At 28.3% G+C, this 15,724-nt stretch overlaps 2 protein-coding genes across 2 annotated transcripts; both read right to left on the reverse strand.

The window, feature by feature from the left end:
• Positions 1-237: 237 nt before the first annotated feature.
• Positions 238-1,100, reverse strand: LOC107028029 (disease resistance response protein 206-like). Its single transcript, XM_015229083.2, has one exon. It carries the CDS (start codon positions 1,082-1,084, stop codon positions 515-517), a length of 570 nt encoding a protein of 189 aa, XP_015084569.1. The 5' UTR covers positions 1,085-1,100; the 3' UTR covers positions 238-514.
• Positions 1,101-4,677: 3,577 nt separating this feature from the next.
• On the reverse strand, positions 4,678-9,983 carry LOC107026694 (cation/H(+) antiporter 18-like). Its single transcript, XM_015227763.2, has 4 exons — positions 9,867-9,983; positions 8,452-8,703; positions 6,150-7,151; positions 4,678-6,063 (listed from the first exon to the last, which is right to left on the reverse strand). The coding sequence occupies exons 2-4, from the start codon at positions 8,644-8,646 to the stop codon at positions 4,852-4,854; spliced, it is 2,409 nt and encodes an 802-aa protein (XP_015083249.1). The 5' UTR covers positions 8,647-8,703; positions 9,867-9,983; the 3' UTR covers positions 4,678-4,851.
• Positions 9,984-15,724: the final 5,741 nt, after the last annotated feature.

Genomic DNA, 15,724 nt, shown 5'->3' on the forward strand with positions numbered 1-15,724 from the left:
TTTACTTTTTTTTTTAATTTATTACATGGCATCATTTAAATATTCAAAGGCATTGTGAATACAGGCATGAAATCTTCATATACAAAATATAATCTAATGAACCAGCCAATCAATCAATAAATTTCATATACAAAATAATTATATTAAATAAAACCTTCATATATTAGATAAGATTCTTCGAATTTTTAATCAACAATAACAACACTCGTAAATTAATATTGACACGTAATAAAAAATAAACTTTGTCCTTCAATGAAATTTATGTTGTGATATGTGTGAATCAAATGACTAGTAAAACAATGAATTTCAGATACCAAATGATTTTATCAAAAATAAAACTTCATATATTAGATAGGATTCTTCGAATCTTTAATCAATAATATATCTTTCAACACAAAAAAAAAAAAAAAAAAAAAAACCAATAAACCCCTCCTCCTTTCCACCACCCCACACATTCAAAAAAAAAAAAAAATCAAATATAACAACAACAACAATAACGTAACGTCTAAAATTATTACCAGCACTCGTAAAGTTTAATATCGACTCGTAATCGAAAATAAACTTCACCTTCAAAGGAATCAGTCATGAGAGTAGCAATTCCTCTAGCCATGAAGAAATCACCAGTTCCACCAATAACAGAAATATCTCTAGTTTTATTCATAATTGGATCAGCTCCAGCAAAATTAATACTCCCTTTATGTTGAGTTGAATTAAAAACAAATGAAAACCCTAACCATGAAGTAAATATTTCTTTTTTATCATAAACATAAAAACCTTGTGCTCTACCAATTGGATTTGAATGAATATTATTATCCAAAGTAATTGGATCATCAAATACAATTAAATCTCCAAAATGATTTTGTCCAGCCAATTTTGTAAGATTTCCCCATGATGGAGCTCCAACAATAGTTGATGTTGCATTTTTGCCATTTTCACCATTGTATAATATGTCATGGAAGTAAAAAATTAGGGTTTTACAAGGTCGATGTGCGCGAATTTTATTCGATGATTCAACTATAGACATGTTTATTATAAGGACAAGGAAAAATGAAATAGCTATGGAATTTGATATTTTGGATGACATTTTGTTATAGTTTTGGTGTGAATTGTTTTTTTAATCTCAACTCTTTATATAGGTTTTTTTTTTTTTTTGTTATTTCTTGGTGATAGTGATACTTGAACCAATTTTTTTAAAAACTTTGCTTTTAATTATAAGGATAGAGAATGTGACAGAGGATGTAGGGATCACTATAAATATCTTTTGAATTATTATGATAAACGATTACACTTAGATTTTTTCTATCAACGATATAACATTTTGCTATACCAATTAAAAAAATATTTATATGAATAATGTCGTAATTGAGAGATTTGATTGTGTTGTTATAAAGAAACGCAGAGAGGATCTACAAGAATCTAATTTCATCCTCTTTTTTTAATTCATTTTTGTTCTTAATTCTAACTGTTCTCTGAATATAACTGCATACTTAATTTGATTTTCTGATATATACATATAGTTATAACTTATTCAAGTTGCAAACTTTTTTTCAAAAACAGTAATTTTTGTTTGGTTATGATGTCTAAAGTCTAACATACATCTATTTTTATTCATTGTTTGATTTGAAATTAAAAAAATATTCTAGTTTAAGTTCATGCATCAATAATAATCAAATGATGTATTAAATATTTATTTTATTTTAATTTATGTGACATCGTTAGGATATTTTGAGTCAAAATTTTTAAAATTTTGATCGTGAATTTAGTCATGAAATCTTCATTTTAAAAGAAAAACAGAATTACATAATTTTTAAGTATAATTATTGATAATTTAAAATATTTTTAAAACTTAGGAAAAATATTAAGGTCAAAGTGAAACTCGTTTAGACTCATGAAATTCAAAAGAAAGAAAATCTCTAAAAGGTTAAAATGGACTGATAATATAAAAAAAAAATTCTTTATATCATCATTGCATAAAATCATATTCTAATAGTATCAATTATGGGGTCATAACCTAATTATAAAGAACTACTCCCTCTGTTTTTATTTGTCATGATTTTCTTTTATAGAGTTAAATAAATAAAAATTTTAACTAACATTTTATGATGTATTTTTTAATCATATTGATATGCAAAAAAAATTGCAATTTATAATACTCTTTGTATAGTTTTTAAATATCTAACTTTTTTATTTAAAATATCAAATAAATATAATCTAATTTAACTTTAAAAATTAATCAAATTAACTTTTAAAAAACGTAATATAACGAAGAAAAGTGTATAGAGGGAGTATTATTGGAACCTTGTAAGTCTCCTAATTGGAAACTACAGCTTTTGAAGGGGAAACAAGTAGTACAGAGGTAATAAAAATTAGGTATCCAAATCCATTAATTATGAAAGCTTAAATCTAAAGATAAAATCAATATAAAATTAGTTAAAAATGACAATCTAAGTGCTAACCATATTTTTAACTCATTATTTTAATAATTATAAAAATCATAGCTAGCGTTAGACTTCAATAATAACAAAAGAAATCTTAGTATAATTAGGTGAGCCTGCCAACTTGTGTTTTGTCAATTTCACCATCCATTTCTCCTAGAGTTAATTGAAGATATTTTTGGAAAAAAAAAATTAACTTAAATTTTATAATTTAAGGACATTATTTTATCAAACTCATTAGCAATAGAAGCAGTTTTGGACCAAATTATCAGTAATAACAATATTTTTAAATTAACCAAATTATTAACTGAAAGTATTTTATTTGTTTCCACACCGTTTAAGAGACATTTTTTTTAAAAAAAAAAAATCTTTTTTCGATTATTAAATAATGAATTAACCTTAAAATTTGTGGGCAACTTAAAGAACCTAAAGGATGATCTCATGCTTGGAAATTAGACATACATTGTAACAATTAGATAATGATTAATATTTTTGTATTTATTCTTATTAAAAAAGTAGTATACTTTTCTGTTGAAATAAAATAAATCTTTTATAAAATTTAATTGATATAATCTTGAACTTTCATATGTACATTCACATATTTAGATGCTTATTCAGATTCTAAATTATAAGGGTATTTTTAGTATTTCACTTCTTAAAATTCTATTAAATAAGTCTTTTTTTAATTAATTCGACGTAGAAAGTTACCCCGATTTAATACCACATTTTCCTGCTTTTAATTATTACATACATTCTTAGTCAAATATCACGATCGAGGACCAAACTTAGAATTTATCAATAATCGAGAGACTAAAATTACGATTATCCTCGTAACAATTATACCCCAAAAAATTATAATATTCTTAATAAAATCTATCTAATAGCATTCATACAACTTAATATCCATTTTAAGACGAAAATACCCCAATCCTTCAACAGCATCAGTATTAAATGTTACAACACCTCTAGCCATAAAAAAATCTCCTGTCCCTCCAACAATATTAAGATCTCTAGTTTTTTGATCAATGATATCTGCCCCCATAATATTTAATGTACCATAATATTCACTTGAATTAAAAACCAAAGTATATGCAAACCATGCATTATACTTACTCTTCATGTTATATAAATAAAATCCTTGAGCTCGCGCAATAGGTGTTGACATCAAATTTTGATCTATTGTTATTGGATCGTCGAAAACTACTAACATACCAAAATTGAAATCTCCTAGGACGTTATTAAGAGGGTTTGTGACATTTGCAGATGTAGCGTTTGAAGCATTTGTTACGTTGAAAAGGATGTCGTGGTAATAGAGAACGAGTCGTTTACAGGGTTTTTTAGGGTTTAGGGTTTTAGAATTGGCTACGAGAAAAAAAGAAGTGAGTATGATAATAAAAAGGATGTTGAAATAATAATATGATTTCTTCATGGTTTAATTGTTTGAGAGATTTAAGTGATTTTGTTCAAGTTTATATAGTGGAAATTAAAAGATTATGATGATGTTATATTTAGTGATATCAAGAATATACTTTACTAGCCTAGTGCAATTTTTGGAGAAAACTTCATTTGTTTGTTTCAATGGAAACAAAATTAGATTTTTTTTTTTATTTTCCACTCAATATTTGATACGTCTGACTAAATTTGGATTTGCACCGAAAAGTTTCAATATTTTTTTAATAAAAACAATTTAGTATTTAAGAGAACTCAAACTCGAAATCTCTGATTAAAAATGAAAAAAATACTTAAATATTACTCTATCGCAACCCTAGTTAGTGTAAGACAAATTGGTTAAGTTGCAAGAACACTTCTTTTAGATAATATGTCTAGTAAATTAATAATCCGACTTGTTTTATTTAGTGTTTTCATCCTTGAAAATCATATAATTATAGTAATAAAATATGAAGTCTTTCAACAAATAAGACAAAGCTGCAGGGCTGATTATTTTATAAAAATGAGGGTGTTTATTACCTACCACACTATATTGTTGATGCTAAACTAAGATTTTGGGAGTGGGCATATTCCCTCTTCACTCATCAATTTTTATTTCAATATTTGGGGTTGTATAATAGACTTCGGATTTGAGTTTTGAAAATAAAAAAATTTATATTAAGAAGTATTTTTCTTTACGAGTTTTACACAAAACTTAAATTCATTATACGTTACAGATATCATCTATCACACTCTGTATTGCCACAGCAAAATCCAATTGTAATTCAACAACAAAGACAAACACTGATAATTCTTAAGGCAACAAAGTTGAAACTCATAAAGGAACACTAAGTATTAATGCAAAGAAACAGTTTTCAGTCTTACAATAACAGAACAAATGTCATGTATAATAAGCCCTGAGTAACTAGCATTGTACTGTACATTGAGTACTTAAAAACCTTGATGAATTGCTAATCAAAAACGACGTTTATTCTGAATCACAATCGCCGTCTGATGACTCTCCTTCCTTCAAAGAACTCAGAGATTCTTCAGGTAACTGGCTGCGGTACTGCTGCACCACCAACACTGATGCAGTAGTCGAAAACTCTGGTGATGTCAATAAGTTCCCCAATGATCCTAACTCAGGGCAGTCACTCTTTTTGTCCAATGCTACGACTACTTGTCCCTCGGGCATTCTGCCAACCAGATACAGATTGCAACGATTGTACTCACGAATGGCTTCTATAGTCCCACGAGCATCTTTCACGATCCTCTCCTCAAATTTGATCGATCCATCTGTTGAGGATTTTTGCTTCACATCTGCAAGGAACTCTTCATCATCAGATTGAGCCTCGGGGTTAGTTTTGTCATTCATTTCTACCTTGAAACTTGTCCCCGAAACCTCAGGGTCTACTATGAATCGAACCACAATCAAACTAATGCCAGGGTGTTCAGCGATACGTACACCATAAGCAAGTGCTTCGCGATCATCATGGCCACCGAAGAACAAGGCAGTCACTGAGAAGTCGACGTTACTTGAAGATACATGAGAAGCTCCACCGAGACCACGGTCTACTAATATGCCAACTGAACATGGTGCATGCTGAAGAACTCTTCTGTTCACATGCCTAAGTTCGCCTCGGGTTGTTTCCAAATGACCATCGAGTCTCGGGTGCTTATGGAATGGGAGGATTATCATTGCAACCCTTTTTCTCTCTGCACTAGCGACTATGTCCTCGTGCATGCTGTTCATAGGAGAGATTGCAGTAGTTGGTCGAATAGACACCTTACTCAGATTTGAGAATGTATCAAAAGCTACAACAATTTGATTCGAGTCTTGCACCTGTTCGTTGTTCCAAAAGGGTAGTCCGTTCTTTTTAGCCTTGTGGACCATCAGAATTGCAGAGGATCTTTCTGAAAGCTCCATGAGGTGCATTGCATATACACGAAGCCCTTCCCTCTTCTCAATACCCCGAGAAACCTCAATGAGATTGAGCATTGCAGGAATGTTCCTAGAGCTGTGGAAGCAGGCCAAGATTCGGAGCTGTTTACTCGTGTTTTTCCTCTGTATAGTTCTGTGTTTGTATGCTGTCACAGCTAGTTTTGCTGGCTTATATACTGATATCACTATAGGTGTTGTGATGAACGTCGTGAAGAGAGCCATCAACACCATGATGGCAAATGTTTGATCATTAAGTACCTGTGAAACCGAACATCGGTCAAAAATCAATGTTACACAGCTAAAAGTAGTAAATCGAAAATTAAGTTTAATCAAGCTGAACTTACTCCTCTATCTTTGCCAATGTTGAGAACAATGAGCTCCACCAAACCTTTAGTGTTCATCAAGAAACCGAGAGTTACAGCCTCTTGGGTGGGCAATTTGCACAGTAGTGACACCACAATAGTGCCAACAATTTTCCCAAAACATGCCGTAACTATGACTAGAACAAGAAGACCCCATGATTGAGCCCCTTGAATGGTGGCTACGTTCGTTTTCAATCCACTAGACACAAAGTACAGAGGAAGGAATAGACCAGACACGAGATCCTCAACTTTTTCCACCAGAGCACCCGCGAAAGGCCCTTCCTTTGGGACGAGAACTCCAAGCACAAAAGCCCCAAACAATGCATGAATACCAATCATGTCAGTCACAAACGATGCAGCCAAAACAGCTGCAAGTGTAGCACAAACGTATTTTTCGTCCACTGGCTCACCCTCAGAACAACGTCTAGCCATCCATTTGAATATACGAGGAGCAATGAGTATGCAGAGTAGCACGAAACCAGTTCCACACAAAAGGACCCATAACGAGATAACAGGAGAACGACCAACACCTGAGAGGGCAATAGCTAGAGCGAGTAGAATCCATGCAGCCACATCATTGACAGCTGCAGCAGACATCGCCATTCGACCAACATCTGTTGTTAAAAGCTTGAGTTCAGCCAGGATACGAGCCAAAACGGGGAAGGCAGTGATAGAAAGAGCTACTCCCATGAAGATGAGAAAAGGGCCTTGGTTAACTCCTTGAGAAACAGTTGCCCGGAGAACAAAGGATGTCCCAATTCCTAATGCAAAAGGAACACTGATTCCTGCAAGAGCAATGCTTAGAGCTTTCTTTCCAGTCCGACGAAGGGACTTTGGATCTAGCTCCAGTCCAACAAGGAAAAGAAAAAAGAGGAGTCCAAAATTGGCTAAGGTGTCTAGCACTGTAAGGCTCTTCGGTGGAAATATAGCGTGCAGATACTTCTGGTTGCGTCCTAGAGCAGATGGACCTAGTAGAACCCCTCCCTAACAAAGTGAAATATCGGCTCAAATCAATTTCTTGCACTAACAAGTAGTACCAATGAACATTATAAATCATGTTCTTATGGTGCCATAACACAATATAATTGTGGTTCAAACATTCATCCATGATATCACAACTCATTAATACACGAAAACTCAACCAACATAAATGGTTTAGACTCACAACTAGTGTCATGCATCCAAGAAATTTCATCCCTAATACATTCCTCGTAAAATACTAAGTAAGTCCTTTGCATTCCCACAGTGAAACTCAAGTCAAGAAGCCACGAGAAAATACGAAAGATAGCATGACAAAGCGTTCTGAAAACAGGAACAATAACTACAACATAATAATACTATAATTGAAGTACAAGTAACAGAAATAATTAACTCCTTTGCGTTAATGGCAAATTACCAAGGGACCATGTGTTTTGAGTTAATATCTAACAAAAGTAACAAGAATACTGAACTTTCAAGATAACAATATAAATATATATAACACCAATCATTTTTCCCAACAATGTTTCCAAAAAGAGTGCAACTATATGCTTATTGGAGAAAATTGTAAAACATAAAGTCACAAATGTATAACTCAAGAAAAATCTGAAAACACCAACACATGGGATAACGTGGTGAAAATTAGAGTAAAACTTAAAAGAAAAAACTAGAGTTATCAAGTACTTGTGCTGGTGAAAATAATAAGTATCCACATTTTCAACAAAATACTGAATATATGTGTGTGTATGAGTATCTGGTAAAATAATCAAGGTACATCCAACTAAAAGTAAATTGGAGAAAATTGAAAAGAAAGATAAATAACAATCAAGAAAAGAAATCAAATACAAGTATTCGTAGCAGAGTTACTCGGTATCTATTATACTAATGAGAGGTACTAGTAAGTATTCGAGTGGCAAATATCGCATATAGTCAACGGATTTAACTGAACCCATCATTTAGTGGCAAATATAGTATATAGTCAACGAATTCATCTGAACCCATCATTTTTAACACAAAAGGAATAGCAAAAAAATAATACTTATTTCTTAAATAAAATTGAACCTATAACTTTCAAGTGTAATAAATTCAATAGTTAAACATAATATTCGAACCCATCAAATTTAAATCTCTAAGTCCGATGCTATAGTCAAGATACACAAAAATTGATCTGCATATCACTCGTCTGCATAAGCTAAACCAAACACTATAACAATAACAACATACTCAGTGTAATTTCACATAAAAAAAAGAATAGTAATAACAATAAAATAATACCATAATCGAATCAGAAAGATAGAATACTTACAACAATCTCAGCAATGACTCTAGGTTGTCTCAATGGCCTTAAAATATAAGCAAGAAGTCTAGTAAGCACAAGTACTAAACATATTTGAACAATAGCCAAAGGAAGTGCATAATCCAATGGATTATCCCCTTGAAAAACTCCATTAGAGGCTGCTTTCATTGGTGATGGACACTTCATACTTCCATTAGAAGCCATAGTAAAACAACCCCACTTGATCAAAACTCAAAAAGATTCAATCTTTATCTTCAATTTCTGCAAATTCTCAACATTTTCAAGAAAACAAAAAAACAGAGTCAAGATGAAAAAAAGGGATTTTCTTTAGCCCTTATATTGATAGGACTAATGAAATTCAATGCTGATTTGTATTTCAGTCACTAATTAGAGGGAAAGATTAATTTTTGCTAAAAAATTTTCACCTTCCAAAAAATTAAATTTTAAAAATATGTGCATGGAGAAAATTTATATTTATAGAATAGAGAGAACACCAGGTACATTTAATTTTTTTTTCTTTCCCAAGCAAGATATGTTTAATTAGTTTTAAATAACTTCAAAAAAAAAGATATGTAATTTAAAAATAAATATATTACTATGTGATAATTTAAGTTTTATATTTAAACTAAATAAATAATATTTACATAGTGAAGAAGAATTGTTCACCTTTTCTTTTAATTTATATCCTTATTTAGGCAAGTGAATGTGAATAATATTAAATAGGTACTTACTATTTAATTAAGGATAATTTACTAAAAATAATCTTTAGGGATGAGTGACTTTTTTAAGGAGTGTGTACAATCTAAAATAAGAAAATATTAGGTACTTCAAAATCTATAAAACAATTAAGATTGAAGACTTAATAAGAATAGAACAAATTAAGTTAATTATGATCTATTTTAATTTTTTTTTTCAATTCAAATACTCCTAAACAAGTTAACTTAATCATTTATTTATAAACTTAAATCATTTTAATCTATTTAAATTTATATATAACCCGCTCATTTAACACTCATACGTTAACGAGTTACATTAAAAACTTAATTTGGCTTGTAGTACATAAAATGTGGCAGACTCAACCCCCACCTCCAACAATTAACAAATGCTTCAAAAACCACCTTATTATACGTGTCTTTATTTTTTCATGCTTATTCATTTTCCTCAAACCTTGCCACCTAATTATTTGCATCATCATGATCTCTTTTTCATTTTATTACCTATTAATTTGAATTCACGTTAAATAGATTTAATAAAATAAAATATTCAAAATTTATAAATAAACTCCAATAATTATACGTATCATATCATTACGATAATAAAACAAAATTGAATTTTGAAATCGACTCTCTATGTATATGCATATGTTTATATGTATGAAAATAATAATATAAAATAAAAACGAGCGAGGGAGAGAAGAGAGAGACCTGAATAATTTTCGAATATTCAACAAGACTTGCACTATTGCTAGTATTTTTATGAGTTCTGAAGACGATAGAGTGAGGGAGAAAAGAGAAAGAATGGAACCAAACAAGAGAAGAGAAAAGAAGATAGGCTATTTATATGGTTATTTTGACTATTTATTTTTATTTGTTTATTTTAAATTTTACACGTCTTTTAAGAGACTAGTTTTAGAAACGTGCGTTGCACGTTTATCTCAAAATATTTTATATAAATTTTGTTTTATAAATGACATATTTTCTCCACTTCAAATTTATTGGTATTTACTAAAAAAATCATTGTTTTTACAATTGAAAGTTCATATATCATCCTAATAAAAAAAACGCAAATTCTTAATTATAAAATTGACTAAAAGTGCATAAATGGTTAATTCATGTACTAATATGATGATTTACTATTCAATATTTAGTTTATTAAATAGTTTATAACATTGAAATTTAATGTAGGAATAGAATTGTAATCTAACTTTTTCCTAACATATATACACACGATGATGTAATATTATATTCTTAGTTTACTTAATTAATTGTTAATTATGTTTTCTTTTTCTTTTGTATGTGAATGGTTCATAAGAAGTTGGTATTATTGAAATTGTTGAAAGACTAAAAGATTGCAATTTATTAAGCTCCTAAATCTTGTAACTCTTTATTTTACTACTTTTTGATAATTAAAATTCAAGTTTCATAATGATCTTTTTTGGCATAGACAAGATAAAGATAAAGAGTTAGACTCAACAATTTTAAGATTCAATATGGATAAAACTATCATTGCTACATGAAATTCCTTCATAATACTCTTCTCTCGAACTAATTAAAAAACAATTCATGAGGGTTATTTAAAAAACAATTTCACAAATGAACTGAAATCAAAATATTTATTTTGATTCCTACGTCACGAGAGTATTGAAATATTATTATTAGATAAAATGAAAGAAATTAGCGAAGTCATAATATTCTTGCAATTAACACAACTTTCAAATCTTCTTCAAATCAGAAACATCAAACATCTTAATAGAATAATACTCAAACGTAACTAACTAAATAAAAACAATAGGAAAAAAAAGAGGTATCAGCTTAAATCTTGAACAAACAGACACACCCTTTTCATTTATTCATGCCAATAACATTTTTAACTATATCTACCGGCCCTTGTATGAAACCCTTTAATTGACACATTAAAGATAAATAATGAAAAAGAAGAAGAGGACATGTGGTATTGAAACTCCAGAAGAAAATCTCAATGAATTTACCATGCTTCACTAAAGTGACTATTTATAAAATTCTATAACTATAGTTGGAAGTTGAAAAGACCTTACAAACATTGAATTAATTTAGTAAGATGAAAAGTTATTTTAAAATATTGAAAATGCTGAAATAAATGACAATTGCAAGCATATTAATTCACCTCTTTGTATACCCAAATACTTAATTGATTTTTATTAAAATTTAAATATGCCATGTATGTGTACATTATGGTGTATATGATGATTTTCTTCATTAATGATAGAATATTTAATTAATATTTTTATAATAATTTTATTTAGTGTAGGATAAAATGGTAATTCAACTTTTAACTTTTTTTGTTCCCTCTTATAATAATATATGATAATAATTATTATGAATACTTTATAAGTACTATATTTATATTAACTAATGACTAGTTTTAGGTGTTAAAGAAATAATTTAGGAAATACGTAATTAATGTTAAGAACAAAATAGAAAAAAGTCATTATGTTTTTTATGTATTAAATATATATGTTTTTAATATAATGAACCATTAAAAGTGAACATAATAGAGTAGAATAATATATGTGGCTATTTAAACTTTAAGTGTCGCTAGGAAAAAAATCCCATCTACTTGAATTATTTAGTAAAATTAATGATTTTAAGAGTATATGTTTATAATAATTCTCTAGATCTATTGAATTGGTAAGGAATTTTAAATCTATCACTAAGTGAAAGAAAGTAAATAAATGTCTGAATAAGGTAAGATATTATTGTTATTATTTTTATAAAGAAAAAGTTAAGATATTACCACAAATATTTATTGTTTCTATGTAATTAACCATGACAAGAGAGAATTTCAAAATGCATTAAAGTTCTTTTTAATATTGAAACGCAATAATAAAATTATCTCTACATAATTTATAGATAATATGAATTAAAATTGTGGAGTCAATTGTTAATATGTATATTATATTTTTTGAGATGCGATTCTCTATTCTAAATTCTACGTAAATACGAAATATAATTAAAAAAAAAGTCGTTTAATGGCTGGCAAATGTTAGAAAAAGAAGCAAGCTGCATGTTTTTGCCAGTCAATTTCAAGAGCACGTGCAGTACTTACTAGGCTATTAAATTATTTTTTAAAAAAAAATAATAACTCAAGAGGCTAAAAATTAAAGTTCACATTATGTCTGTGGACAATAATAGATTAAATTAAATAATGTAATTGCCTTTAATTAACCATTTCATTAACAATATTTTACGTGATAAGAAATGTAAATTAGATCAACTTAATGTTTGATTGACATTCATTATCTGTTCTTTTTATCAAGCCTTATGCGAGTTTTATTTTTGAAAAGACCTCACATCATTATCGACACCATAAATAATATCGTTATAATTTTTTCTTTTTAATTATTAATATAAAATTTTATTCAGACATTCGAAAAATAATTAGGGCTAAGTATTAATTAGTACATTATTTTCCATGGTCAAGCCTTCAATTAAAAGTTATATATACATGTGATTTTCCAGAAGGAAAGTCCTCAAAAAGTGGGATAAAATTAAAAGACATCTTTTTGTTCACAATGTACCCTAAACATCAATTATTGAAATAAAAAGAATTTATATAGCTTAGGAATTCGATTTTCTTTTTTGCATATGAACTTTTTTTTAATTAGCCAATGAAAATGTGGATCGCCAAATTCGTACAAATTAATTATCAACTCAATCTAGTTTAATTTATATTACTTAGCTTATCTGAAAGTTAATTAATATGTAATTAAATATCTTTAACAATATTCTTTTTATGTATATTATATATAATTATAATAAAATTTAATTAATTCATCCTACTTTTTATCAAATATAAACTTGTAATTTCATGTGCATGTATCTTTCTGCAATTAAGTATGAGGTGATATATATATAAAATAAAGTGATTTATAGAGCATGTAAATAGATAGGCTTGTGAGTCTTTTTATTTGTTTCTATTTTATTTTATTTTATTTTTTGTCATCAATTGCTTGTAGAGTATAGTTATAATTAATTAATCATGTGACTACAACCATACATATATTACCTTTTGACTTTCCAGTTGTTGCTCAAATTTTCATCTACCAAGTTGTATTAGTAAATTAAATTATAGAAATTCATGTGTGAGTTGACCATATTTCAAAATAGGGTGAAAAGTGCAAATGACATCTATATGTTGCTTGGCCCAAAGCTCTATTGGGTCCAATTGACTCTATCAATTAGGCCCATGCTCGAAATTTTATTAAAACTATTGCTTCTCGGGATAATTGTATAAAATAACAAATTAATAATATAAAATAAATATAGTAGCTATCGTTTGATTTATTTGTGTTTCATAGCAAATTGTTTGTTAGTCTGTATCTCCCTCATATTCTCGCTCGCCACTCTCCATCTCTCGCTCGCCTCTCTCGCTTTATACAATAGAATTGTATAAATTGTGTTTCTAATTGTATAAAGCGAGGGAAAATTGTATATACACATGCAAATACATATATTTTTGTCCTATACACTTATTATTACATAATAAAAGTACTCGCCTGCTCAAGTCTCTTTTGCCTTTCTCTCTTTCTCGTTTTGTACAAATTCAAATTGTATATAATTTCTCTTTTTCTCGTTTTATTCAATTCGATTCAATTGTATATTCCCTGCCCAAGTCTCATTTGCCTTTCTCTGTTTCTCATTTTATACAAATTCAAATTGTATATAATCGTCCTATACACTTATAATTATACAATTCATTTTATACACTTTGTGTTATACACTTTCTTTTATATAATTCTCTGCCCAAGTCTCTTTCTCTTTCTCATTTTATACAATTCGCTTCAATTGTATATGTATAACGAATTATACATATATATGTTTGCTATAGAGCGCAATTATGCAAACTTTGATGTAACATACAAATATAAATTTTATATTTGTTATATGTGAAAGTTGTCCTTGTTTCTTTTAGAAGAACGAAAAAGCAATAAAAGTTTATACTTCAGTCGGTTTTAATTTGCTTGTTTTGTTTAATCTTGACATGGAAAAGTTTTAATAAAAATAAGGAAGATTACGTTAAACAAAAGAAAAAATATATATTTTTTTGATACGATAAAAATTGATACGTAAAAATAAAAGTTCATTTTTTAAAAATACTGAACACGTAAAAGTGAACAATCAATATATTATTTATTGTTTCTTTTCCTCTTTTAGGTGGTATAATGTAATTGGTTACACATGTTGAAACCAGAAGAAATTAAGTTTGAGCCATCAATGGTGGCTCTCCAATTTTTTCCATTAATTATACTAAAATACTAAACACATTTTTTTTTTGTCTGCATTTGATTTCTACCGTTGCTTTTGGTCTATGCTATTCTAATTATATATATATTTTTATGTATTTATGCACCTAATAAAAAAGCAAAAGCAAAAGTAAAGTACCTTAAATGAATAATATTATTCATCTAACCACCCCATTGAATTAATAATAATAGTAATTAAGGGTGTTATTAACTTAATTCCTTCACGTAATCACCAAAGATTTAATACTTGTTTTAATTAGTTTATAGTTAATTAATAAATCCTTCTTAAAGCAAATTAATAAATAAGAAAATAGTTGAGTTAGACATTTCTATTTGTGTGTGGGGAGAAGATTCCAACTTGTTTCTTTCTTTGAAAAAGGAAATAATTATATCGGAGAAGAACAATAAAATATATCGATCAAAGTCCTTCACACAATAAAATATCAAATAGTACAAAATCTAGATCGTTAATTATTATGCGTCGATTGATAATCTAATACTAAAAATGCCCCAAACATTATTTTGGAGCAAACTAAATTTGATGTGTTACTAAGAATTTTTTTTCTAATTAGGGATTGTTTGGTTAGGAGAATTGGAAAATTGATGTTGATATAACTTTAATCATTAATTACTTTGTTGCTACCTTAACTTGTGTATTTGTGCACTTAATATTTTATAAATTTGTTAGTTTGTTATTTCCTCTATCCGGTATTGTTTGTCATGGTTTCTATTTTTAGAGTCAAACTATAAAAACTTTGACTAACATTTTAAGATGCATTTTTTTATCATATTAATATGAAAAAATTATAATTTATAGTACTTTTCATATAGTTTTAGAATATCTATTTTTTTGTTTAAAATATCGAATTAATGTGATCTAATTTACCTTTGAGAATTAGTCAAATTGATTTTCGATAAACGCAAAATGACAAACATTTCTGGACGAAGGGAGTTGAATATTATTCTAGTATATGTACTATATTGCTATATAAAATATAGACATGCAAGTTTGAAAGATTTAATTAAGATTCATAATTTTCCTTAATAAGGATTAATGTTTAATTACATTTGGTTATAACTTATATCAAATCGTTTTCTTTTTTTTGTTATAAAAATTTCTAAATTCAGCCACACATGCAAACCTTTATAACAAATCAAAAAACTTTGAAACATCAATTTTATATTTACCAAATAACATCATAATTCTGTTTTAATATAAGTGTTATTTAAAAATAAAAATTTTCATAAAAATTCAAGATTAAAAAGGTAGTAGTATGTTTT

This window comes from Solanum pennellii, chromosome 8 (assembly GCF_001406875.1).
Source record: "Solanum pennellii chromosome 8, SPENNV200".
NCBI classification, from domain to species: domain Eukaryota; kingdom Viridiplantae; phylum Streptophyta; class Magnoliopsida; order Solanales; family Solanaceae; genus Solanum; species Solanum pennellii.

Coding starts and splice junctions, on each gene's coding strand:
- LOC107028029 (XM_015229083.2), bottom strand. CDS start 1,084: ATGTCATCCAAAATATCAAATTCCATAGCTATTTCATTTTTCCTTGTC.
- LOC107026694 (XM_015227763.2), bottom strand. CDS start 8,646: ATGGCTTCTAATGGAAGTATGAAGTGTCCATCACCAATGAAAGCAGCC. Junction 7,152..8,451: donor GAGTCATTGCTGAGATTGTT/GTAAGTATTCTA, acceptor TCACTTTGTTAG/GGAGGGGTTCTACTAGGTCC. Junction 6,064..6,149: donor ACATTGGCAAAGATAGAGGA/GTAAGTTCAGCT, acceptor TCGGTTTCACAG/GTACTTAATGATCAAACATT.